Here is a 26,197-nt window from a genome sequence, read left to right on the forward strand (position 1 = left end):
CACCCCTCCTGACCTCAGAGTTCCTCCATCAGGCCAGCCTCTGACTTGGAGATTTCACAGCGTGGGACCCAAAGCCCAAACGGGGTCATGCCCGGGGCCTGGCAGAGAGAGAAAACTCATACTGGGTTCCAAAGCCTGCAGCCTGCTGGGTGCACGTGCCGCGCCCCCACCCCGGCAGCGAGCACCCCCTCCAAGGCCCCGCAGCTGACACACCTCCGTGTTGTATCGGCTGACAGATCTGGGGCCCACGGCCCCGCCTGACCACATTCTGCTGGCCCTTCTGGGGGCCTGGCACCCAGCGGTGGCTCCACAGGACAAGCAATGACACCCACTGTGGGTGGCTGATGAGCTCACTGGTATTGAGTAACTTCCCCGGGCTCCCAGAGCTCCCCCTCACCCATTCCCTGAGTAGACGGAACCCGCCTGAGTCGGACAAGCGGGCAGGACGGGAAAGGTCTGGCCTCAGCAGATGACTTTCCTGGGTACCAAATCCCAGAGCTTCTCCTTTGGATTCAGCCTGCAGGAAATCAGTGGCCTGGTGCCCTGAACACAGTGTGGAGGGCACGGTGGCGAGGGGGGGAGGGGGGAGGGCGGCAGAGGTGTGGAGGGGGAGAGACAGTGACCTTGAAATGACAAAGGTGTTGTTCCCGCCATTCCCATCTTCCAAGGACAGAGCAGCTCCTGAATGAAAAGAGCCCCGAGTGGATTTCACTCCCAGGGGGTATGGTTACCACAGCCACCGCTTTTCCTCTTGGAATTCTTTCAAGTGTACAAGCTGTTGCTTCCCTCCAAAACAAAACCCAAAGCCAGGGCACGGGGGATTAAGGGAAGGGGCTGCAGAGCCAAGGGCCCCCCAAGCTGTACTGAGGGATGTCCCATCTCTGCAACTGCTTAGGAATGGCCCATCCCAGTCTTCCAGCTGCTGAGAGACAGAGGATAAGTGTGTGTGTGTGTGGGGGGGGGATCATGTCACGGGGTGGAGGGCTAGGGCTGGGGTGTACAGGGAGTGGGTGTAGTTGAAGGTGCCCCTATCTGGAGGAAGACTCGGGAAAGGGTGAGGAGATGTGGGGCACAGCATACGGAGGGAGTGAGCTTTTAATGTACACGCATCATCAGAGTTTGTGTCACTTTGCCCCTTCTCCTGCCCCCCAAAATTTAGGGGGGCTCTAAGAAAAGCTAAAACAGCCTGAGCTTCGGAGGCTGCAACCACGTGTCCCAGGGGAAGACGCCCTTCTCACTTTGGAGGCTCTGACTGGGCCCAGGCAGAAGTGTAGGAAACACCTTTCTACAGACCAGAGCCCTGGGCCCTGGCGAGACGGTGCGGCCAGCACACGCTGCGCAGCAGAGCCCCTGCCTGGCTCCGAGTCCCCTTCACCACCACACCACGAAAGGCACCCAAGGACGCTCCCCTGCCATTTTCACATGTGACGCATGTTCACTGCATGTTCCTTAACTGTGCACGCTTAGCGGTCTCTCCCTCATGAATACATATGTGTCAGCTTCCTAAAAACACTACTGGAGTCTGTATAAGCTGGACATCACTGCCTCTGCTGGGCCCAGACCCCTATTCCCTCGCCTGGGCTGCTGGGCGGGATGGTGGACGCCCTCCCCAACTTCAGTTGCTCTCATGCCAATGCAGCCCCTCTCCTCTCTTCAACTGTTTCTGCACTTTTTCCTGGATAATATGCATTGTGGGTGGATTGGAGACACGGTGGGGGGGGGGGACTGGCTACAAGGGTTGGGCGTGATGTCCTTCTGTATCCCAGGATGAAATACACATAATGAAGTAAACATAAATTGCATTTTATTTTTCTACTACAATTCTTTGTGCTACAAATCAAACAAATCCCAGTCCAAATATCTGTGGTGGCCCATTTAAAAATACAATAGGACGGGGCTGGAGTGATAGCACAGCAGATAGATAGGGCATTTGCCTTGCACGCGGCCAACCTGGATTCGATTCCCAGCATCCCATATGGTCCCCCAAGCACTGCCAGGAATAATTCCTGAGTGCAGAGCCAGGAGTAACCCCTGTGCATTGCTGGGTGTGACCCAAAAAGCAAAACAAAAACAAAAACAATAGGATATCCGGTTGGCACTTGCCTTGCATGTGCCCAAATGGAGTTGGATCCCCAACACCCAGTATGTCCCAAGACCAATCCTTGAGTGCAGAGCTAGGATTAAAAACAAACAAACAAACAAACTGAGAACCACCATGGTTTTCAATACCAGGGACCAGAGAAATAGTACAGAAAAGGCTCTTGCCTTGGATGCATGTGTCTGACATGGGTTTAATCCCAGAACCCCACATGGTCATGGGGCCCCACCAGGAATGACTCCTGAGTGCAGAGCCAGGAGTAACCCCTGAGCATCGCTGGGTGTGACCCAAAAAGTAAAAAAAAATAGAAAGAAAGAAAGAAAGAAAGAAAGAAAGAAAGAAAGAAAGAAAGAAAGAGAGAGAGAGAGAGAGAGAGAGAGAAAGAAAGAAAGAAAGAAAGAAAGAAAGAAAGAAAGAAAGAAAGAAAGAAAGAAAGAAAGAAAGAAAGAAAGAAAGAAAGAAAGAAAGAAGGAAAGAAAGAAAGAAGGAAAGAAAAATTAAGGAAGAAAGAAAGAAAGGAAGGAAGGAAGGAAGGAAGGAAGGGAGGGAGGGAGGGAGGGAGGGAGGAAGGAAGGAAGGAAGGAAGGAAGGAAGGAAGAAGGAAGGAAGGAAGGAAGGAAGGAAGGAAGGAAGGAAGGAAGGAAGGAAGGAAGGAAGGAAGGAAGGAAGAGAGAGAGAGAGAAAAAAAAGACTAATTCCTGAGTGCAGAGCCAGAAGTAACTCCTGAGCATCATCAGGTGTGGCCCAAGACCGAAAGGAGGGAGGGAGGGAGGATCAGTAAACGCTAGAGAAGGCTGTGTCGAGAAGATAGGAGATGTCCCCACGCATACCCTGGAGCATGCTTTGTGGATTCCGAGAGGGCAGTTCACCCTCAGTGCTTGGAGACCAAGAAAACAACTCAGGGCTTCAACATCCGAGCCACCATGTAAGTTTTTCGTTGCCAAAACAACAGGAAGATGAGACGCTGGCATGAATTTCCAGAGCCCTCTGCTTCCCGACAACCCGCCCATCAGGATCAGTCACCCCAGGACCACTGTCAGTGGTGAGGCCTGCTGGCCTCCTGTCCAGACTCCTGCTCCAGGCGTCAGCTGCCTGTGGCCAGCTCTGAACTGTGACGGAGCCCAAAGCACCGTGTGGCCACCTCGAAGGGACACGCAGGGAGAGGGCAGCCCTTGCCCAGGCTGGGAGCCTCTTCCCAGGACGTGGATGGGGCCTGAGGACAGACTCGCCCTCTTCCCAGCAGCCCCCCGAGGTGGCTCCCCTTGAGCGGCTCCAAGAGGATGGGGAGGAGTCACACCAACTTCACCCCCTAGAACCTAGTCAGGGGGTGGTGGGATCCCTCCACCCATCGTGACCCGGGCCAGGCACCAGGGGACAGGCCTGTGTGACCCCTCTTTGGGCCTCTCTGGGTCCCGCTGCTGGGTTTTACAGTCAGGGGTTTTTGGAAAGAGGCAGCAGCAGAATGCAGGCACAGGCGTCCCTCCCATCCCCCAGGCCCTCTGGGCCCCATTCCCTGCCTTTCCCATTCCTCAGGCCCCCCTGTGACCAGGCCCCCCGGTCACCCCTGCTCCAGCCTGGAAGCCAGCACTTGCTGCAGTGCCGGGACTGGGACCGAGCAAGGGGGCCATCTGTCCAGGCCACTCAGGGGCGTGGCTCCAGGACTGAAGCTGCAGGTGCATCTCGGGAGGGGCAGGAAGTCAGAAGCTGAGAAGCAAGGCCCAGAGGCAACTGTCTCTGGTGCCTCCTCTCTGGGGAACCCCCCAGAGCAATGGGGAGGGGGCGCAATGCCCAGGGAGGCCCACCATGCTGCACGCCAATCTTGCTAGCCTTGGATCTCACAGACACACTCTCCTGAACAACTGGCCCCAGCTCGCCTGGTCCTGCCCAAACCTAGCCCAGTCCCCACCGGGCTTCCTCTGCCCTACTGGCCTCCTCCCCAGGGGGCTGGAGAGATCACATAGGGGTCCAGAGACTGGCCTTGCATGTAGCCCACCCCTCTACTATACTCCCCGCCATCCCATTCTCAAAACAGAGCCAGGAGTAGCCTCTAAACATCACTGAATGTGGCCCCCAAATCCCCCAAAGCAAAACAAGAACACACAATCCCCCAGGCCTCTGTCACTGGGGTCACTGGTGGGTGTGTGGGGGAGTTGTTTCCAGAACCCTCCTCTAGCCCCAGGCCTCACACCCGCCCCAGGCAAGTAAGCAAGGCTCTCTCCCCCAGCTGTCTAAGAACCCACTCCCAACTGCCCTGGGGTTGGAGAGCAAGCACGGGGCTCCCCTGTGTCACATGGTCCCCAAGCACTGCCGAGAGCAACCCTAATAGAGCCAGGAGAAGCACCCGAGACAGCAGGGTGTGCCCCTCAAATCAGGCCCCACCACTCTCCCCTGGACTTGGCCGCCCTTGGACGCCCCTGGAAGCAGGGGGGCAATCTTGTTCAGGGACCAGCCCCCAGGCTATGCACACAGCTGGTGCTCAATAAATACTCATTCCAGACTCCTGCAGCACTAATGCTCTAGAAAATAAGGCACTTTTCTATTTCCCACGGCAGAATGTCACGACAGTGATCAGATCAAAGAGAGACTTCGAGAAAAGTGAGTCAGCTGGGGAATCCTCTGGGGAACTTTTTTCTGGTGTGTGTGGGGGGGCGGTAGGGGGGAACAAGGGACTGGAAAGAGACTACAAAGTGTCTTCCGGGTCACCTGACACACAGGTGGGTGTGTGAGTGCCTGGGACTGGCCCAACATCTGCATTTCACAGGAGGATAAGTCACGGCCCTCAGGGGGATGACTCAATCCAGTTTCCACAGAGTGCACCAGCGGGTGGTTGCAGCGAGCATACATCGCCCACCCCCAAGGTTCTTTATCTTACTCTCTGTGAGACCCAGTCATTTGGAAGGTGTGGGGGGAGGGTGACACAGCCCCTCTTGGCTGTGGTCCTGCAAACACACTCTCACTAATCTAGCACTGCACTGAAAATGAACTCCGACTTCAAAGAATAAGGGCCAGGCTGGGTGAGGTCCTGAGACTAGGAGAGCAAACTCTCGGCTTCCGCCGGCAACAAGGTTGCTCCACCCACGGCCACCGGGCACAGGCATCGCGGCCACCAGAGGTCTGTGTGGACTGCCCTGCGCGGGACGCTCCACACACATCTTTCTCTGTTCTTAACACCAATGGCGCATCTAAAGCCAGGCCTCAGCTTCACAAAGGGGAGGGAGGCCTGAGGGCCGGGATGAATGGAGCTAAGATTTGAGCCAGACCGCGCAGCTCCAAAGCCCATGCTCTCCATGAGGCCAGGCAGCTCTCACTGGAAACTGATTTTTAGGCCACTCTACCGCTTTGGTGCCCGAGAGACGATACAGTGCTGGGGACCAAATCCTGGCTCCGACGTGCAAAGCACGCACTTCGGCCTTTGTACCCTCCTCTCTGGCCCGCTGATGCTGATTTCGGTAGAGAGAGGAGCCCCTCCTAGGAGCTGCCGGTTCTCCAGCACTGGGGACGGGGGATACTATGTTTTAAGAGATCATCTCAGCTGGCAGAATCCCAGAGCATCATGAGGATCCTTCATCCTTCAGTCTTGGGTCTCTGGTCTAAGAAGCTCTCAAAGGACTGCTCCCAGGAACGAACAAGTCACGATAGCCATCACAAGCTGCCATAGAAACACTATGATAGCCAGGGCTAGGGACGCCGCTGGGCAGCAGAGCACCTGTTTTGCATGTCCTGGGGTCAATCCCCCGCCACTATGATGTCCAGTCAGCAAAAGGCTGTCAACCTGAGAGGCAGTGACCTCCTCGGCTGACTGGACAACCAGGTTGTTGGGCACTGGAAGAGGCCCCATGGATGGGGGATCAAGGCAACTTCCAGAGGAATGGGCAGGACCCAGACAACCCTGGATTCTCCTTGACCGCCTCCTTCTGGACCGCAGCCTACAGCTCGTCCTAGCTCCTCCCTCCAGCTCCCTTCCCCTTGGGTCAGGAAGTATGAGCGTGCTCCCCGCTACTCTGGCACAGTCCTGCGTCTCTGGCTGTGCGGATCCCAGCCGTGTCCCGGACACGGTCCTTTAAGTCACTGGGTGCACACACGGAAGACAGACAAGTCCGCGGGCTTGGGCCCAGCAGGAGGCTCCCAAGGCTGATGTGAAGTTCACGTGGGTTTCTACCGTCCCTGCTCAGCTCTAGGACACGGAGGTTACGCAGGGACGCCTTCTCTCAGCGCTGGGGCGGGAGGAGCAAGTCCTCCAGAGAGAAGCTCTGCCTGGGACGTGTGTGGCAGTTTAACTGCAAATTAATTGCTCTTGGATGCAATTACTAGGCTAATAAAACCTTGTATTAGCTACACTACAGGGGCTCAAAAGCCACATGTGGCTCTTGGCTAGCTGGGCAGAGGCAGAGCGGGACATGGACTAACAGCGGCGACGCCCTGGTCTCCAGGCTAAGTAGAGGACAGTTCCTTCTGTCTCAGGGCAGCGTCAGCCAGGGGAGGCCAAATGCTCGGCAAGTCCCCAGCCAAGGGCAAGTGTCTGTGCCAAGCCAGTGCCTTCAGGCGCTTCCCTTTGGCTGCTGAGGATGGAGGGGCTCCTGTGGCCAGACGGCACTGCAGGGGCCAGGGCACAGCCTTGAGGAGCAGCCTGCAGGAATCCCGACTCACCGGGGCGCCAAAGCATGAGGGTCAGGACAACACCAAAAAGGGCTCCTACAGGCTTCCAGCCCCAACCACTGCTAGCTGCCCAACCCCCCGCATCGCGCTCCTCCCCCTTAGCCCTTCCCCTGGGACCCTCTTTCCAGCTGTCTCAATCCTCCCTTGCCATCAGCGGTCCCCTCCGTAGGGGGTGCCATGGGCTGGAATCCGGGGCTGCATGCTCCGTGACTCGGCCCTGGCCCTCACAGATGAGCTGCACTTGGTGGGCAAATAGCAGACCCTCGGTAAAGCTGCCACAGTCACAACGAAGTCTGACTGTCACACACGGAAACCCACAACGCCAGTTCTCTCTCCACCTGCCAGCACCCCATAGCCCAGCCCTCCACAAGCCCCTGAAATTGTTAAGTTTATAGTGTGTGTGGTGTGTGGTATGGTGTGTGTGTGTGTGTGTGTGTGTGTGTGTGTGTGTGGTGTGGTGAGGGTGTGGTATGTGTGCAGGGGGGAGGTTAGAGTGGGAGGGGTGTTGGTGTGGGGCGGTGTTTGGTGTATGTGATATGAATGTGTGTAATGTGTGTGTGGTATGGTATGTGTTGGGATGTGTGTGTGTGTGTGCGTGTGTGTGTGTGAGTGACAGAGAGAAAACCCAGAGCAGAATCACCCCCACACCTGAAATCATGCCTCTCATCAAACCAGGTGCACAGTGGACATCCAATCAAAGGCCTGCCACCAAGTGCCATGAGAGCAGTAAGGGGGCAGCTCTTCGGGGCACACAGGCAGGTTCCCATGGCAAGAGCAGGCTAAGGGGGGCTCGTCCTACAGGTCCCTGCAGCCTGAGACCAGCTCCTTGCTTCCCATCTGCAGCAGGAAGGAGGCCATGCTCCCCCCTCGTCCCCAGGGCCCAGCCTTTCACAGACACACCTGGCCCCTGTGTGAGGCTGAGCAGGAAAGTGAGACCAATCTTGGGAATAGCCTGCGCCTCACTTAAGCACTGGGGGAGTAAAGGGCCAGCGCTGTGATTCAGCGGTAAAAGCTCATGTCTTTTGTGTGAGGCCCAGGATTTGATCCCTGGCACCACAAAAAGGAAAAAAAAAATTAAAGAGGAACTGAAGAGATAGTACAGCAGGTAGGGCACTAGCCTGAAACATGGCTGACTGGAGCCTGATCCCCAGCACCCCATTTGGCCCGGCAAGTCTCACAAGGAGTGATCCCTGAGCACAGAGCCAGGAGGAAGCCCTCGCACCACTGGGTATGGCCCTCAAACCGAAAAAATAAATAAATAAATAAATAAAATAAAAAAGTCACTATCATTTTACATAAGCAAGCGAAATCCTCAGAGCTATAGAGGAAAAGAGGGAGACCATGTACTATCCACTTTTCATTCCTTCTTTACCATACGGGGGTGTAGGGGTAAACATGTGCCAGGACTCCGTCCAGAGCTTCATACATGCAAGGCATGTGCTCTACCAATGAGCTACAGCCCTGATCACTTTCTTTCCCAACAGCACCATCTTGATAACACTTGCTAAAGTTTACTTGACCTGTCTTCTCAATCAAATGGAAACTGTCTGGGACAGAGACTTCTGTCTGCTTTACTCACTGCGGTAGCTGCCAAAGCCTGTTTGACCGGCATGCAGAGAGCACCAGGACATCTGCTGCTCGAGTGAATTACCCAGGACAGGGAAAGGAGAAATCAAGAGCACAGTGGGTAGGGCGCTTGCTTGGCACGTGGCTGCTGCAGATCCCCAGCACCACACATGCCTCCCCTGCCCCTGCCAGGGGTAACTCTTCCAAGAGTTACCCCTGAGGGCAGAGCCGGGAATAACCCCTGAGCATCGTTGGGTGTAGGCCAAAAACTTTTATGAAAAAAAAAAAAATTTTACCAGTTCCAGGTCCCAGCTGCTCAGATGAAACCAAGCTACTTACTACGTGTTGCTCCACAGCTGAAAACTGTCTGGAAACTGAGTAGTCAAAAATTTCTCATCTGGAGGCCGAAGCGGTAGTACAGCGGGTAGGGCCTTTGCCTTGCATGCAGCAGACCTGGGTTCAATCCCAGGCATCCCATATGGTCCCCTGAGCACTGCTAGCAGTAATTCCTGAGTGCAGAGCCAGAAATAACCCCTGAGCATTGCCAGGTGTGACCCAAATATAAAAATAAATAAAATCATTCTCATCTGGAGCCAGAGCAATATAGTACAGTGGGTAGGCCATCAGCCTGCACACAGCTGACCCAAGTTTGATCTCGGGCATCCTATATGGTCCCCTGAGCCCTGCCAGGAGTATTTCCTGAGTAATTCCAGGACTCTCTCTCTCCCCTCCCCCTTCCTCTCTCTCCCTCTGGCTTATGTTTCTAAAATAGAATAGGACAGGAGAGGAAAAAGGTCTGAGGAGTCAAGAACCAAGAATGTGGACCTGAGTGATAGTAAAGCAGGCAGAGCACTTGTCTTGCACGCAGCCAAGCTGGAATTAATCCCTGGCACCACATATGGTCCCTCAAGCTTGCCAGAGTGATCCCTGAGTGCAGAGCCCAAAATAAGCCCAGAGCACAGCTAGGTGTGGCCCCAAAACAAAACAAAACAAAACAAGAACCAAGAATGTGGCATGCAAGAAAAACTAAAAGAAATGCAAGAGAACTCTAAAGGCCAGTGGGCTCTTGATTCTGGGGGAGGATCCATGTGACTTATAAATGTACATTTTCCAGAAATGAGTTCACAGCCATGAGCTTTCTGATGCCAGAACTGTGACGATTAATACCAATTAAAGTAGATATCAGGGGGCTGGAGTGATAGCATAGCGGGTAGGGCGTTTGCCTTGCATGCGGCCGACCCGGGTTCAAATCCCAGCATCCCATATGGTCCCCTGAGCACCGCCAGGAGTAATTCCTGAGTGCAGAGCCAGGAGTAACCTCTGTGCATCGCCAGGTGTGACCCAAAAACCAAAAATAAATAAATAAATAAAGTAGATATCAGCGTGCCAAAGCAATTGGGTAGCCTAGATGAAATGGACAAATTCCTGGAAACATACAATGTACCTAAACTGACTCATGAATAAAAATTAGAAAAGACATAAACAATGAAACTGCATAAGCAATCAACACTCATCCCCAACAAAGCTCAGGGTGAGGCAGTTTCATTCGTACATTCCACCAAATATTTAAGGAAGCGTTAAATCAATACCTATTCTCCTCACATTTTTCCATAAAATTGAAAAAGAGAGCACTTTTTTTTTTTGAAGGGGGCATGACCCTCCAAAACAATTACCCAATTGTTTTAACATGCTGATTGCTATAACTGGGTTTAATCTTCAAGAATGCTCAAAGGCTACTCTCTCTCAGGAATCACTCCTGGTCTCCCGAGAGACCACATGGGATGCTGGGGATTGGACCCGGGTCAGTCAGAGGCAAGGCAAGGTAAGCGCCCTATCCACTGTATTATCTCTCCGGCCCTCAACGGAGGAAACACTTTCTTTTTTTGGTTTTTTGCTTTTTGGGTCACACCCAGCGATGCTTAGGAGTTACTCCTGGCTCATGCACTCAGGAAATACTCCTGGCGGTGCTCAGGGGACCATATGGGATGGTGGGAATCGAACCTGGGTTGGCCGCGTGCAAGGCAATGCCCTACCCGCTGTGCTATTACTCCAGCCCCCAGGAAACACTTTCTAACTTCTATTTTTTGTCCTTAGAGATTAAAAAAAATTTTTTTTTTAATTTGAAACAACTGGTGACATAGACCATTACAAAGCTGTTTATGATTGGGTTTCAGTCATACAATGATCCAACACCCAACCTTCCACCAGTGTCCCACCTCCAAAGTCCCCAATTTCCCTCACAAGGGCTGGAGCAATAGAACAACGGGTAGGGCGTTTGCCTTGCATGCGGCCGACCCGGGTTCGATTCCTCCACCCCTCTCGGAGAGCCCAGCAAGCTACCGAGAGTATCTCGCCCACATGGCAGAGCCTGGCCAGCTACCTGTGGCATATTTGATATGCCAAAAATAGTAACAACAAGTCTCACAATGGAGATATTACTGGTGCCTGCTCGAGCAAATCAATGAGCAATGGGATTACAGTGATACAGTGATTTCCTAACAACCCCACTCCCCCAGACTGCCTCTATGGCAGGCACTTTTCTTTCTCTCTCTCCTTTTGTGCATTATGGTTTGCAATACGGGTCATGGTGTTTGTTCAGGGCGTTCAGTATTTTTGCCGAGGAGGTAAGGCTGGAGTAGCTTTTGTATCCGTTGGCAGCTTTGGGGTGTGCACATAACTCTCAAGGCTTCCAGAAGTACACGAAGGTGGGGGGAGATAGCCCATCCTGACCCCAAGAAAGCATAGATATTTCAGTCACAAAACCTGCATAACCAAATTTTCAGCAGATTATATCTCGCTGACATCCCAGAAATAAAAGTCTGACTGGGGGCATGGTGGCAATTTTGTTTTTTAGTTTTTTTCTTTTATGGGGTCAGACCCAGCGATGCACAGGGGTTACTCCTGGCTCATTCACACAGGAATTACTCCTGGCAGTGCTCAGGGGACCATATGGGATGCTGGGAATCAAACCTGGGTTGGTTGCATGCAAGGCAAACGCCCTACTCGCTGTGCTATAGCTCCAGCCCCATGGTGGCAATTTTGGATTGTGGGGGCTGCTAGGGCAGGCACCCAGCTGACCCATGCCCCCTCCAATTTACCCAGGTCTGTTCACTCTTGAGTGGGTCTGAATTTATCTGTGGCTTTTGATCTCTTTCTAGATTTATGTATGGGCCACTGAAGCAAGGCCGATAAATAAGCTTGTATAGCTAAGGTGGAGGTGGCTTGTGGCTGTGGCTTCCACAGACCTAACTTTTAGCTGTTTAATTTCTCGAGAAACTTGTTTCTGAGTTGTTGGGGTCTAGCCATAGGCACATGGCAACTCTGGGGTATCAGGAAGCCTTAAGGTACTATCAGGTTGCTGATGTACTCGCCTGTGGGTATGGTTGACCTGCTGGTGGTACTGCATCCCAAACTTCCTAACTTCTTTAGTGAGGTGAAGTGTTATCCTGATAACAACCACAGAAGACAATAATACATGAAAACTATAAACCAGTGCCCTTTACAAATACTCATGCAAAAATCCCCAGCAAGATACAGCAAGTTGAGTTTAGCAGCATATTAAAAGGTTTATTCAGGGGCCAGAGAGGGAGTACAGTGGGTACTATCTTACCTTCTATGTGGCCAACCTGGGTTTGATCTCCGGCATCCCATATGGTCCCCTATGTATGCACTGCCAAGAGTGATTACTAGTGTAGAGTGAGGAGTAACCCCTGAGAACTACCAGCTGTGGCCCAAAAAATATAAATAGTTGAGGCTCAAAAAACATAAACAAATAAATAAATAAAAGGCTTATTCAGAGCTGAGATAGCATAGGGGTTAAGGCACTTGCCTTGCTGACCCTGGTTCAATTCCAGGTACCACACATATGGCCCTCAGTCTTCCCAGGAATGATCCATGGGCAACGAGCCAGGATTAAACCCTGAACACCAGAGGATGTGGCTCCCAAACCAAAAAAAAGGAAAAACTTTCAAATTAAAAAAAAAAAAAATTCAAGGTTTTTATACACCACAACCACAGAGAAATTTTCCCTCTGGAATGTAAAGTTGGCTCAAAAAAACAAAAGTCAATCAAAGTCATACAATAATAAAATGAAGGGCAAAATCCATATGATCATCTCAATTTGTTAAAAAAAAATTGATAGGGGCTGGAGCAATAGCACAGTGGGTAGGGCGTTTGCCTTGTACGCGGCTGACCCGAGTTTGATTCCCAGCATCCCATATGGTCCCCTGAGCACCGCCAGGAGTAATTCCTGAGTGTAGAGCCAGGAGTAACCCCTGTGCATAGCCAGATGTGACCCAAAAAGCAAAAAAAAAAAATAAAATAAAATAAAAAATTCCCTTTCCTAACTAAAGCATTCAACAAGGTGAAAAAAAACTTCCTCACATGATGAACATCACAAATGAAAAACACACTGTAAATACCAAATTCAACAGTGAAAGACTGAAAGTCAGCAATAAAGTAAGGATGACTCCTTTTTTTGTTTGTTTGTTGAGTCATATCAGGCGATGCACAGGGGTTACTCCTGGCTCTGCACTCAGGAATTACTCCTGGCGGTGCTCTGGGGACCATATGGGATGCTAGGAATGGAACCTGGGTCGGCCACGTGCAAGGCAAACGCCTTCCCCATTGTGCTATTGCTCCAGCCCTAGGATGACTCATTTTAACATTCCTATTCAACGTGGTACTGGAAACTCCAGCTAGAACAAAAACCGACAAAGTAAGACCAAGAAATAAAGGCATCCAAATCAGGACAGAAGTAAAATTATCAGTGCATGCAATATATATTTCTTATAAAAATACAGGGACAGGGGCTGGAGAGACAGTACAGTGTGTAGGGCACTTGCCCTGAACACGTTTGTTCAATCCCCAGCATCCCATATGGTTCTCCCAATTCCTGAGTACAGAGCCAGGAGTAAACCCTGAGCGTTACCAAGAGTGGCCCCCCAAAAAAACAAACAAAAAGAGAGTCAATACAAGTCTATTAAAATATCACTGTTTTTTTTTGCACACAAAACCCTCCTCTATGTTAAAATTCAAATGAAATTTCAAGGATCCTGAAGAGTAAAATGATCCTAAAAAGAACTAAGTTGGAAGACATACTTCCAACTTAGAACTTTAGAAGATTTCTAAATGCACTACAAAACTAGAATTAAAAACAAACATTAAGGGGGTTGGAGTGATAGTACAGCTGGTATGGCGTTTGCCTTGCACATGGCCGACCTGGATTCAATCTCTGGCATCCCATATGGTCCCCAGAGCACCGCCAGGAGTAATTCCTGAGTGCAGAACCAGGAGTAACCCCTGAACATCGCTGGGTGTGACCCAAAAAAGCAAAAATAAATAAAAGCAAACATAAGGGGAAACGAGATAGTACAGGGGGTAGGACACTTGCCTTGCGTGCAGCAGACCTGGGTTCAATCAAGGGCATCCCATATGGTTCCCTCAGCACAGAGCAAGGAGTAAGCCCTGAGTACCACCAGGTATGGCCCAAAAAACAAATAAGAAACATGGAAAAACAAAAACAAACAAAAAACTAATTTGGTGCTAGAAAAACACAAGGATAGATGTATTTAAAAAAAAGGAATAAAAAAGAGAGACTAGAAATAAACCTTCATATTTATAATCAAATGATTTCAACAAGAGTCCAAGACCAACAGGGAAAGGATGTCTTCAGCAAACAGTACTGGGAAAAGTTGATGTTCAAATGAAAAGAATGTACTGGACTCTTACATTATACTGCGCACACACACACACACACACACACACACACACACACACACACACAAATAAGTCAGAATGGATTAAAAAGGGGCCGGAGCGATAGCACAGCGGAGAGGGCGTTTGCCTTGCACGCGGCCGACCTGGGTTTGATCCCTGGCATCCCATATGGTCCCCCAAGCACTGCCAGGAGTAATTCCTGAGTGCAGAGCCAGGAGTAACCCCTGACCATCGCTGGGTGTGACCCAAAAAGCAAATAAATAAATAAATAAATAAATAAATAAATAAATAAATAAATAAATAAATAAATAAATAAATTAAAAAGAATGGATTAAAGATCTAAGTATAAAAGATAAAAGTAAAGTAGATATACTGGTTATATAAAATTTAAAAAAAACAACGGCATTGCGGGCTTGGACTCCCTGCAGTGCTCAGGGATACTCCGGAGCAGCGCAGGAGACCATGAGGAGCCGGGAACTGACCAGAGTCGGCTGTGTGCAAGGCGACTGCCCTAACCGCTGTACTGTCTGTCTGACACCACCAGCAGATAAATTGAAGTTAATCAAAATAAGCTTTATGCATCAAAAGATATTAATCAGGAAAGAAAAGTAAAAAGAACTTTTGGAAGACGAGAAGGTATCCGAAACTGGGTTACTATCTAGAATATTCAAGAACTCCTGTAACTACACACTACTACCATCATATTCGATTTGAAAAAAAAAAAAAAGGGTAGAGCAATAGTACAGCAGGCAGAGCACTTGCTCTACACATGGGTGACCCAGGTTCAACCCCCGGCATCCCACATGGTTCCCAGAGCACCGACCGCCAGGAGTCACTCCTGAGAGTGAGCCAGAAATAACCCCTGAACACCACTGGGTGTGATTCAAAAACCGATCCAAAAACAAACCAAAAAAAAAGAAAAGGGCAAAAGATCTGATGAGACATTTCTGCCAAAAAAAATAGAGAAGGGCCCCCGCCAGAGATATGGGCCACATGACTGATAATGAGGGAAAGGCTTATCAGAACCACAGTGAGAAGCCACTTCACACCCCCAGGACGGCTGAAAACAAGGAAACAACGAGTATTAGTGAAGGCATGAAGACACCAAAGCTCGGTGCACTGCAGCAGGAAATGCACAATAAAATCAGCACCTTGAAAATCAGCATGGCAGTTCCTCAAAAAGTTAACATAGGATTGCTCTAGGGTTCCCAGTTTCACTTCTGAGTAACTGAAAACGGGGATGCAAATACCCATCTGCACATTCATTTCTCACAAGAGCCAAAGGGCAGAAACAAGCTGGTGCCCATGAACAGTTAAATGAATCAACAAAATGTGGGGCTGGAGAGAGAAGGTAAGCCCCCCACCCCCACCCCCCACTGGCATTCCATATGGTCTACAACGCACCACCAGGAGTAATTCCTGAGTGCAGAACCAGGAGTTAGTCCTGATCATTGCTGGGTTACAAACCTGAATCTCTCTCATGCAAAGCAAGTTCTCTGACCCTTTGAGCTATCTCCCTGGCCCCTAAAATGATAGTTTATGTGATGCACATTTTAACTACTACCACCACCACCACCACCACCACCACCAAAAACTCAAAGGGAAAATACCAGGCCATATTTTCTGTCCCTCAGACCTTGAATCTCTTTACTTCTTTAAAAAGGTGTGTGGGGGGGAATGGGGGTGTTTAGCAATAGCACAGGGGGAAGGGAGTTTTCCTTGCACACAACAGACCCAGGTTCGATCCCCAGCATCCCATGTCATTTCCCTGATCACTGCCAGGAGTAATTCCTGAATGCAGAGGCAGGAGTAACCCTTGAGCATCACCTGGTGTGACCCAAAAGGCCTAAATAAATAAATAATAAAAAGGTCAGAAAAGGGACTAGCGTCCTTGCACAGGACTGACCCAGATTTGATCCCTGGCATCCCATATGGTACCCCAAGTTCTGCTCAAGCACTACCAGAGTAATATCTTAGTGCAAAGCTAAGAGTAACCCCTGAGCATCGCCAGATATGGCCAAAATTAAATTTAAAAATAAAATAAAATAAACGGCCAGAAAGATGAGAATAGAGAAATAGTATAGTGTATAAGGCACTTGTCTTGCACGCGGCCAACCTGGATTTGATCCCTGACACCCCACATGGTCCCCTGAGTCCACCAGGAGTGATCCCTCAATGCAGAGCCAGGAGGCCTATAAACCAAACAGAAAATATATAAATGGCCAGAAAAATAGCTACATGGATTAGAGCAAATGCTTTGTATGAATGAGGGCAGGATTTGATCCTAGGCACCAAAAGTTCCCCTGAGCACTACCAGGTATAGTGGGCCCCCAGTACTGCAAGATATGATCCAAAAGTAAAAAAATAAAAATTTTAAAAGCCTGGTGCATCCTTCTTATGGCAACTGGCCTGGAATATTGTCTTGCTATTCATTTGCTTTTTATTTAGTGCTTTCCAAGCAATACCCAAAGGATCTGGGGGTCACTCCCAGCAATTCTCAGCCTGTAATAAGGCCAGTGGTGCAATGTGAAGGCTAGAGGATGTGAAGAGGCTCCAGTCTTGCAGGGGCAGAAATTACCTGAGCCAGTCTGGGAGTGACACCCAACGGTGCCAGGGCCCTCCAGAGCTGTACTCGGTGATGCTCAGGGGAACATGTGGTGCCAGGGACAGCATGCAAGACATGAGGTCTGCGTGAGGTCTGTACCATGCAGGAGCTCATAGCAAACTCCCTCAGGCATGCACCTTAACTCTAGGGGATCCCTCTTGTCTTTTATATTCTTATCTGGACTCTAAATCCAAGCCAAGAGTGCAGCTGACTATCAATTATTGCAAGCCGAGGCTTGAGCACTCTGCAGGATAACCAACTGTTAGACAGGGCCCACAGAGTGCCAACAAAAGCAGAAGCCAATCTGGCGAACTTTCACTCTATTACTTCCTCTTTCGATTTCTCATAGGACACAGGCAGGGTCAAGTAGAAAGGGAAAAAATGGGCGGGGATATGTTTTGGCCTTGCTTGTGCGAGGCCCTGGGTTCAAATCCCAAGTCTGTTGGAAAAGGAAGTTAAGTAGGCAGGTGGTTAGGGAGCCCCTGGCAATGCATAACGAAACCGAGGTGAATTTTGAAGAAGTTTAGGTGTCACTAGCCTGGAAGCTGCTAAAAGCACTACTGCCAGACCCACTGTGGACAAAGGAATTGAGACTCGCTCGGTATGAGGCATCAGTGCAGGCGCAGAGACAGTGGACTCACTGCTGAGAGAAGCTCCAGGAGGAACAAAGGGTTGTTATAAAGACAGGGAAGTTGACCATCAAAAGCTTCAAACTCGGGACTGGAGCGATTAAAACAGCGGGTAGTGCATTTGCCTTGCACGTGGCCAACCCGGGTTCGATTCCCAGAATCCCAAATGGTCCCCCAAGCACCGCCAGGAGTAATTCCTGAGTACAGAGCCAGGAGTAACCCCTGAGCATCGCCGAGTATGACCCAAAAAGAAAAAAGGAAAAAAAAAAGGTTTCAAACTCTTTACTTTTTTTTTTTTTGGCTTTTTGGGTCACACACCTGGCGATGCACAGGGGTTACTCCTGGCTTTGCACTCTGGAATTACTCTTGGCTGTGCACAGGGAACCATATGGAGTGCTGGGAATTGAACCCGGGGTTGGCCACGTGCAAGGCAAACCTTCTACCCTCTGTGCTATCGCTCCAGCCCCAAGGTTTCAAACTCTTAAGGCCAGAGAGTGGTTAGGGCATCTGCCTCCCCACCAGGAATGGTCCTGAACAGAGCCAGTAGTAAGCCCTGAGCATTGCCAGGTGTGGCTACACAAAAATAAATAAAAATTTAAAAAATTTTCTCCTTAACAACACCTTAGCAATGGATTCTTAACTAGTCAGGAAGACCCCGCATGGGTGTAGCTTGGGGGAAAACCTATAAAGCCAAGTAGCAAAGGCAAGTTTTACACCTCCCCATTCTGGGGGATTGCCTGCATCTCCACCTGGATGTATACTCTCAGCTCTCTAATTAAAAATGTTTTACTTCACTGTTTGTCTCCTCCCTTAAATTCTTTTCTGTGAGGGCAGGGCAACAAACACAAGAAGTCTGGGAAAGGTCTAGGACTGACTTCCCTTCCCCACGATGAAAAATTCCTTGCTCCCAGCCTGAGCCCATGGCTCTCCGAGAAATCGGGTGCTAGGGATCATTTCCCACAACTGTGAGGAACAAGTGGAACCCAGGCGCAGCTTGACGGCTGGCTGCCTCCTGGGGCTGGTGAGACAGAAGGTCTGCGTGAGCTCTGTACCGTGCAGTCCTAACTCTCCCAGGCATTTCCCTGGGGGACTGAGGTAGGTAGAGAGACAGCAGATTTCCTTCTTGAGGCTGCCACCTCTCTCCTCCCAACTTCATGTGGTGAGCCACATGGGGAAGTTCCATCCAAAACACAAGGAAGGGAGAGAGGGAAGGGAAGGGAAGGGGAAGGGAAGGGAGGGGAGGGGAGGGGAGGGGAGGGGAGGGGAGGGGAAGGGAGGGGAGGGGAGGGGAGGGGAGAGAAGGAAAGGAAGGAAGGAAGGAAGGAAGGAAGGAAGGAAGACAGGTCAGATGAATCCTGTAATTTTTTTTTCTGCTTTTAGGTCACTTCCAGTGATGCTCAGGGATTACTCCTGGCTCTGTGCTCAGGAATTACTCCTGGCTCTGTGCTCAGGAACTACTCCTGGCAGTGCTTGGGGACCATATAGGATGCTGGGGATTGACCCCCATCGGCCAGATCCAAGTCAAACACCCTAACCGCTGTACTGTCGCTCTGGCTCCTGTAATTTATTTTTAAACTTTTACTTTTGGGCTTTGGGGTCACACCAGGCAATGCTCAGGGCTTACTCCTGGCTCTGCACTCATGGATCACTCCTGGCAGAATTCCAGGACCAAATGGGACGCCTTACCTGCTGTACTATCTCTCCAGGGCCCCCAACTTTGGTTTTTTTAAGTTGAAAAGTGTAAGTCTCTACTCTCCTCACCCCTACCATGCCCATGCCTTAAAAGTCTAGATATTTAATAGCCTTTGCATTCTGTACAGCGGAGAACAGACCTTTCATCCATTCAACAATAGAACCAACAACTCCTGCAACTCTATAACCTCTAGGGCCCCCGTCACACACATTATCCTGTTAGATCCCAAAATAACCCAGTGAGAATAAACATGTAGAGGTTGTTATCCTCCAGAGGAGACATGAAGAAACAGGCGCTCGCGGAGAGGAAGCAACGTGTCCCAAGTCCCACAGCCCCAAACGACAGGGTCAGGATTTGCATATACACAATGAACTGAATTCATCCTCGGATTTTAGAGCTCAGCAGAAGGGCATTTGCCTAGCATGGCACGCGTGAGGCCCTGGGTCTGACCCGTTGCAGCGAAATCATTATTTTTTTTTAATGGGAATAAAACAGAAATGAAATCTGAGCATTTTGGTGTCCCAGTGAATAGAAAACTGCCTCCAAGTTTGACAACTAATTAGGAGGTCCGTTCCCCGAGCAGTCAGGGGGTGGAAAAAAAAATCAAAAATGGGTCTGTCCTTTGTCTCTGAGGGTCCCCCGAGCTAGAAAGGCGTTTGCTCTCTGGATGCTTGCAGCAAAATGTTTCCGAACCACCGGCGCTGGGTCCCGCAGTCCTGCCAAAGTACAGGCGGGCGGGCTCCACCCCACCGGGCGCGCTAGGCTGCAGAGCGGGGCGTGGGGAAAACGCCGCTCCGGCGCGCGCACACGCGCACAAACCATCCCTTACACCCACGAGTGTCCGCAAGTGAGCGTGGCCGTCGACCCCACGAGCGCGACAACCCGGAGTCCAAGAGCTCGAGGAGGGCAGCACGCGCTGTCCCGCGGCGCATGCGCACCGGGCAGCCCCAGGCTCGGGAGGCGGGTGCCGCCCGTGTGCGCATGCGCCGGCTGCGCGCGCACAGGTGCCCTCGGCTGCCGCTTTCCCTCAGTCGTCCCCTGTCCTCCTGTCCCAGCTGCACATCCGAACGCTGCCTCCCCCGGCCACGACTCCCGTTCCGCAGTCCTCACCTTGCGCCCGGTTTTCTCCCGTAGGGCCTTTAGCCGTTCTTTCCGCCGCAAAGCCTCTTCCTCCAGCCGGCCCACACCGGCAGCAGCAGCCGCCATCTTGGCCGCCGACCCTCCCGCCTCTCTCTCTCGTTCCAACAATAAGCAAGGCCCTAGGAGTTGATGGAGCCCCCTCACAGCCAATCCAGGGACGGAAGGGGGAGACCGGGAAGTCCCGAGGGCCAATCAGTGTTGAGTTGCTGGAGTCGCCCACTCCTACCTCCCCCGGGAGCCGGCGAAGGTAAATGCTCTCAGGCTCGATTAATCCAACGCCGATCAGTGAGAAAGCAACAAGTGTAATCAGACCTGAGAGAAAGGGCATAGAGTGCGTCGATCTCTGTTTTTTGCCTAAGGGCTTCATTTAGTGAGGACTGGACCTTACTCAGTGAAGGCTTGAGCCATCCTTTGTCCTGATTCTTCAAGACACGAATGCTTTCAAGAAGCCTTCTCCGACTCCCCACTCTGACTTCAGTCTAATGAAAAACTTGCCTCTCCCCGTGGCTCCTTGGATGCGCTTTACCCTGGCCCTCTGTGTCCACTCCGCTCAGTTCGGGTGCACATTATAGGACTTGGCTGAACTTGTAGGTTCATAGGTGATCCTTCCTCCTGCACCCCCTGTAGGGGCAAAGTACCCAGTGTCAGACTAACCTAGAGAAGAGGAGATCCCAAGATTGAAGCTGGGCTGGTTTAGCCTGTAGCACAGCAGGTGCACTGCAGAGGGGCCCCCACAAGAGCTGCCAGGGCCGTATTTCCTGCATGCCCTGAGCACCCAGATACCATTCTGGCTGGAGTCGAGAGCTTCGGACAATATACAGGGGTCCACCGAACCACACTTACTCCCGCCATGGCGGAGGAGGCCATGCCCTCCTGCCCTCCACACACAAACCACCAAGGACTCAGCGAGGCTGCTGTATTTGTGAGACCTCTCTTTTCTGGGTGGCAGTTGGTGGGTGCCCATTCCTCCCTTCCAACCCTCGCCAGAGCCCCCTGTGCCAGAATGTCAAGCACCTACCTGCAGAAAAAGACCCTTTGACCTGATAAACGGAGTCTGTTGGCACCTTATTGAGTGTGTAGCCTGCCAGGGCCTAGTGCACAGGTAGTAGGGGCTCTGGAAATATCCGTTCAGATGTAGGATGGACAAAGCAGGTGCCAAGCCTGGAGGGGCTAGCTAAGAATCCAGGAGGACACAAGAAGACAGAAGTGATAGACAGCCATTGGCTTTCCAAGGTTGAGGGGAGTCTAGACTGTTAATTACTGTTATTGATGGTACCTCTCTGTGCCCACAAACTTACCCCTCAGCCTCAACAAAGGGCCTGACCCCTGCCCAACACTAGAGGCTCCTCTCATTTCCCAGGTTGGCAGAGAAGGGGAGGGCAAAGGTGCTTGTTATTAGGCATGATAGTAGTCTAGCAAAGTGCACTCAGACATGTGTTTCTGTTTCCTGTGTTCCTGCCAGTCCAGCTGGTGTCCATGTGATCCACATGGACCTCGATTTTTTTTTTAAATCTGTAAAACAGATGTGAGGCAACGTTGTACCTTTACCCTCTTGAGATTTAAAAAATCTCCAACCAACATGGAGCTAGAGAGATAGCACAGCAGCGAGCTGGGTGTTTGTCTTGCACACGCCCATCAGAGTTCAATCCCTGGCACCCCATATGGTCCCCAAGCCCACCAGGAGTAATTCTGGAGCACTGAGCCAGGAATAACCCTTGAACATTACTAGGTGTGGCCCCCAAAAAACTAAAAACATAAGATAAAAGTTAAAATAACTTGGTGGGCTGGAGAGATAGTACAGTGGGTAGGGCATTTGCCTTGCATGCGAGCAGATCACGGTTCCATCTCCAGCAACCCTTATGGTCATCTGAGCCCTGCCAGGAGTGATTCCTTAGTCCAGAGTAACCCCGGAGCACCACCGGGTGTGACCCAAAACAAAACAAAGCAAATAATTAATTGATTAATTAAAAATCTCCAAACTCCTGAAGCAAGTGCGGTTCCTGGAGCAGGAGTTCCTGCACGGCAGCATCTAGGAAGGCTCCTGGAGAAGGTTCCCGAAACCTCCCGAGGGGTCTGCCAGAGTCACGGAGGGCACTGCTCCCCAGAAGGGGGTTTCAGGCTACTCCTGCTGACCCCTGGTCAGCTCCCCTGCCCGCCCAATCCCAATTCATACGGTGGCAGCAAAGAAGCGGCATTCAGTGCTTCCTCCACAGAACTTGTTACAGCACCTGGCACGTGGTAGAGGCGCTACAAGTGGTCGTCGTGGTTATTACTGGAAAGACCCTAGCCATCTGCACGCCGTCCACCGTCCCTGGCCCTTCCTTCCCCACAGCCGGTCCCTTGCACTAATGGTGTGTGCAGCCAGCCAGGCTGCATCCCCGGCGAACCTAGACCCAGGGATACTCAGGAAACCTCCAAGGTTGGCCCTAGCCGAGACAACGGTGGGGGGGCGCAGACTGCGGAGGGCGGGGCGGCAGGGTGCCCTCCCGGGACGCCCTGACCTCAGGCTCCTCCTCCCGCCGGGGTCCCCGCCCTTTGCACGGTCCCGGGAAAGGCGGGGCGGCCGCCAAGTGCAGGAAGCCGGGCGGCGGCCGGCCGGGAGGAGGAGGAGGAGGAGGAGGAGGAGGAGAAGGAGGAGGAGGAGCGAGCGGACCCGGGTGGCCCAGAGCGGCGGGGGCCAGTACTACTTCCCCCAGTAGTACCTCGCCGCTCCGCCCCGGAGTGACGCTCCCCGCTCATGGGCCTGGCCGGAGGCAGCCGGCGGGCGGCGCGGAGGAGGCGGCGGCGGCAGGTGGCTCGCAGCAGGGCCGGAGCCGGGCCGGGCCATGGCCGCCTCGGAGCGGCTCTACGAGTTGTGGCTGCTGTACTACGCGCAGGTGAGCCCGCCCCGGCCGCGCGCCCCGCGCCCGCTGCACCTGCGCCCCGCGCCCCCGCGGCCGCGTCTGCTCTGCGCGCTCACGTGCGCCCCCCGCCCGCCCGCGCCTCGCGCGCGTCTACCTGGGGGGACGCTCCTCGCGGGCGCGCCCCTTTCCTGCGCCTTTCGGGAGCGGGGAACCGCGCAGCTTCGGCGATCCCGGGGGAGGCCGGCACTTTTCCCTGTCACCGAGGGGGAAACTGAGGCGGGGGAGAGGGGCGAGAGGGACGAGGATGGAGCTTAACTTGCGTCGGGGGTTGTCAGGACCCGCCAGCCAGGGCTCTGGGGGGCCCGGCCGGAGCGCGGGGAGTGGGCGACCCTTTACTGCGTGTCAGACTGGGGTCCACTCGGACCCCCACTGCACCGCAGGGAACCAGTTGGTTGAGATGAGCTTCCAGACCCGAGGCGGCCACACCCCACCGCGACCCTTGTGCTCAGGGCGCTGGACCCCAGGGTCCTGCCAGAGGAAGAGGTTTGCCTGCATGCCTGGGGAAGAGGGTTCGGTTTGTAAGCCAGGTAGTGTTTGAGAGGGATGGAGAGCGCCCCCGTGGCCAGGGACTGCCTCAGGTGGCCCCAGGAGGGGAAGGCAGCCACGCTGCCCCAGGTGTCCCGCAAGCTCTTACGTCCCACACGGCCCCCAAGGCAAAGCAGGATGCCAGGGGCGTGCCCCCCTTAACGCAGCACCAGCTTCCCGCTCTGCACCTGCCTGGCATCACGCTCCTGGCTCAGGTGTGCCGGGCACAATGGACTATTGTGCGCCCCTAATCTGGACACTGGAGGGAAGTTCAAGCCAAGGTCTGCAGGGAAGCTGGCTGGCAGTCCCGGGACCCAGCCGTGGGGGGCTGTCATGGCCTCAGCTGCAAAGTCGCAGGAGAGACCTGCAGGGCTGGGACCGGGGCTGTGAAACCCTCAGTCTCTGTTTCCTGCTTTGCCTTGTCACAGCCCTGACCTCAGGCTAGCCAGGGTGGAGAAGACTCCTGTGTCCCCTGTCCCAGCCTCTACTGGGGTCCCCAGGTGTCCCCCTCCCCCGCCACAGCCCTTCTGTTCCCATCTCTGATGATTAGTCTTTGTGAGGAACGAAAGTGAAAAATTCAGGAGACACTCCCCACTCCTCCACCCCCCCCCCTGTCACCTCTGATCGCCCTGGGGCTGGGCACAGATTATGGTCTCAGTTTCTTCACCTGTCACAGGTGTGTGTCGGGGGTGGGGTGGGGTGAGAGGGGGTTCTGGCCCCTTTGTGCTGAGTGAGGGATGTTCATAGTGGGTCTTCATGGGCAGCATGCTGCTGGGGCAGGTACCTTGCTGCAGGCTCCTTTGGGCTCCCAGATCCCGAGGACATTCTTGGGGAGCCGGGTGCCCCTCTCTGGGCTGGTCCCTCCCCTGCCCGGGCTCCGCACTGCGGGGCAGGTACCTGGCACAGCCGGGCTGCTCGCCGGCTTGGAAGCCTGTGCAGGCAGGGGGCGGCCTGGGGCCGGCAAACAAATCCAGGATGTGAGCGGGCCGGGAGGGGCCGGCCGCTGGGAGAGGAAGCTCAGGCCACCCCGCGCTACCTTCCTGCTGCTCCCGGAACACCGTCCCCACCCTCGGGGCTGGTCCCGGCAACTGCAGCGGGCCGTGCTCCCCCTGCGTGTGCCTAAGGGGAGTCAGATAGCGACGGTAGGAGTCCCCTGGGCGGGCCGGCCTCCCTGTCAGGACGCATCCCCAATACTGCCCCTCCCTTCAGCATGAGAGCTGACATCAGCTGGCAAACCTGTTCCCCCAGTTGTAGGTCTAGGTCCGCCCCACAGAGCACCCCACTCTCTGCCCTCCTTTGCCCTCATGGACCCTAGGCTCAGACCCACCCATCTAGGTCCTGGGGCTGCGGGTGAGGGAGGAGCGATGCGAGGCTCCCAGAGCACCTGGCGGACATCACTCCAGGGGGGAAACCGAGGCAGGGTTGAACCAAGGACAGCGCACTAGTTTGGGGTCGAGACCAGCAGATCTGCCTAAGTGGTGTTCCCTCAGTGAGGGGTGTTCCTGGGCACAGGGAGCCTTGTGGCGGGGGCGGGGGGGGTGGTATGGGGGGCGGGCTGCATTCCAGGATGCCCAGCTGTCTGTGTGGCACAAAGCTTCTCCCTCCCGGTTGAGGAGACCGTCCTGCCCTGTGCACCCAGACCAGGCAGGGCCGCTGCCCCAGTCCTCATCTTGCCCCTCACCCTCGGCGGGCTGGGCGTTCCTCGGAGTTGGATGAAGGTACTGACCAGAGGACACTGGTATTAGCTGGAGGTGTTGTCTGGAGGGCTCCCTGGGACCCTTGGGGAAGGTGGTCAGCAACTGAGGGGACCCGGGCACTGAGCCACAGGAGCAAACTTTAGCACCTTGTCAGTCAAGAGGGGGCGGGGCAGGGAGTGAGGAGAACGGGGTGGGGGAGGAGCTGGGGCACATCTGACACTCACCCGCCACGGCTTCCCCAGGGACGGTGAAGGAAAGGACTAGAGGATGAGGGGACTGGAAACAGCCCCCCAGGCGGGTCACATCATGCAGAGCAAGATGCAGACAGAGTTTTCAGACTGAAGTTTTCAGACGGCCCGGGGAGGGGGCCCGACGTGGGGTCCCAGGCGGGGAGGACAGGCTTGCCCTCCCCTGTGCCTTTGAGGACTCTGAGCTCCAGGTTCCGGGGAGACAGCCAGGTCTGTGCCCTCCCTGGTCTCTCACTTAGAACTGAGGACTCTGCCTCCTGGAGCCTGTGAGACCCTCCCCTCCTGTGACTTAGTGTACCCTAATCACATGGTGAGAAGGAAGGTGGAGTGGGCTCCTGAGTAAATGGAGCCCCTCAAGCCTCAGCAGACCCCGGGGGCCTCCCCTCACCCCACCCCCCACCAGGGGAAGGGGGAAGGGCAGAGGTGAGGAGAGGGAGCGCCAGCAGCGTGCTGGGGGAGGGGCTGGTAATCGCTGGGGTTGTTATGGCAACTGGGGAGCTGATGTGGAAGTGTGGGGTCTCTATGGAAACAGGGTCGGTTACTATGGGGACCCTGGGAGGAAATTCCTGGTTTCCATAGTGATAGGACACGAGCAAGGTTCAGCCCTGTGGTGTGACAGAGACCAGAGGGTCACCCCGTTCCCTCCTCTCCCCAGGTAGAGGACCAACCAGCCCCCTTCTCCGGGGCCCCTGCACACTGACTCCCGTCCTTGACATGCC

The 26,197-nt window shown here is 53.3% G+C and overlaps 2 protein-coding genes across 5 annotated transcripts in view; one reads left to right on the plus strand and one right to left on the minus strand.

Moving 5' to 3' along the window:
- Positions 1 to 20,186, minus strand: part of CCDC12 (coiled-coil domain containing 12) — a 45,260-nt gene extending 25,074 nt beyond the window's left edge. For both annotated transcript variants that reach the window (XM_004614511.2, XM_055135732.1), the window contains exon 1: positions 20,076 to 20,186. In XM_004614511.2, the coding sequence (XP_004614568.1) occupies positions 20,076 to 20,171 (96 nt within the window). In that variant the 5' untranslated portion in view covers positions 20,172 to 20,186. The remainder of the gene's footprint in view (positions 1 to 20,075) is intronic.
- Positions 20,187 to 22,754: 2,568 nt separating this feature from the next.
- Positions 22,755 to 26,197, plus strand: part of NBEAL2 (neurobeachin like 2) — a 28,490-nt gene continuing 25,047 nt past the window's right edge. For all 3 annotated transcript variants that reach the window (XM_055136489.1, XM_055136490.1, XM_055136491.1), the window contains exon 1: positions 22,755 to 22,981. In XM_055136489.1, coding sequence (XP_054992464.1) covers positions 22,931 to 22,981 — 51 coding nt within the window. In that variant the 5' untranslated portion in view covers positions 22,755 to 22,930. The remainder of the gene's footprint in view (positions 22,982 to 26,197) is intronic.

Source organism: Sorex araneus, chromosome 4, assembly GCF_027595985.1.
Source record: "Sorex araneus isolate mSorAra2 chromosome 4, mSorAra2.pri, whole genome shotgun sequence".
NCBI lineage: Eukaryota > Metazoa > Chordata > Mammalia > Eulipotyphla > Soricidae > Sorex > Sorex araneus.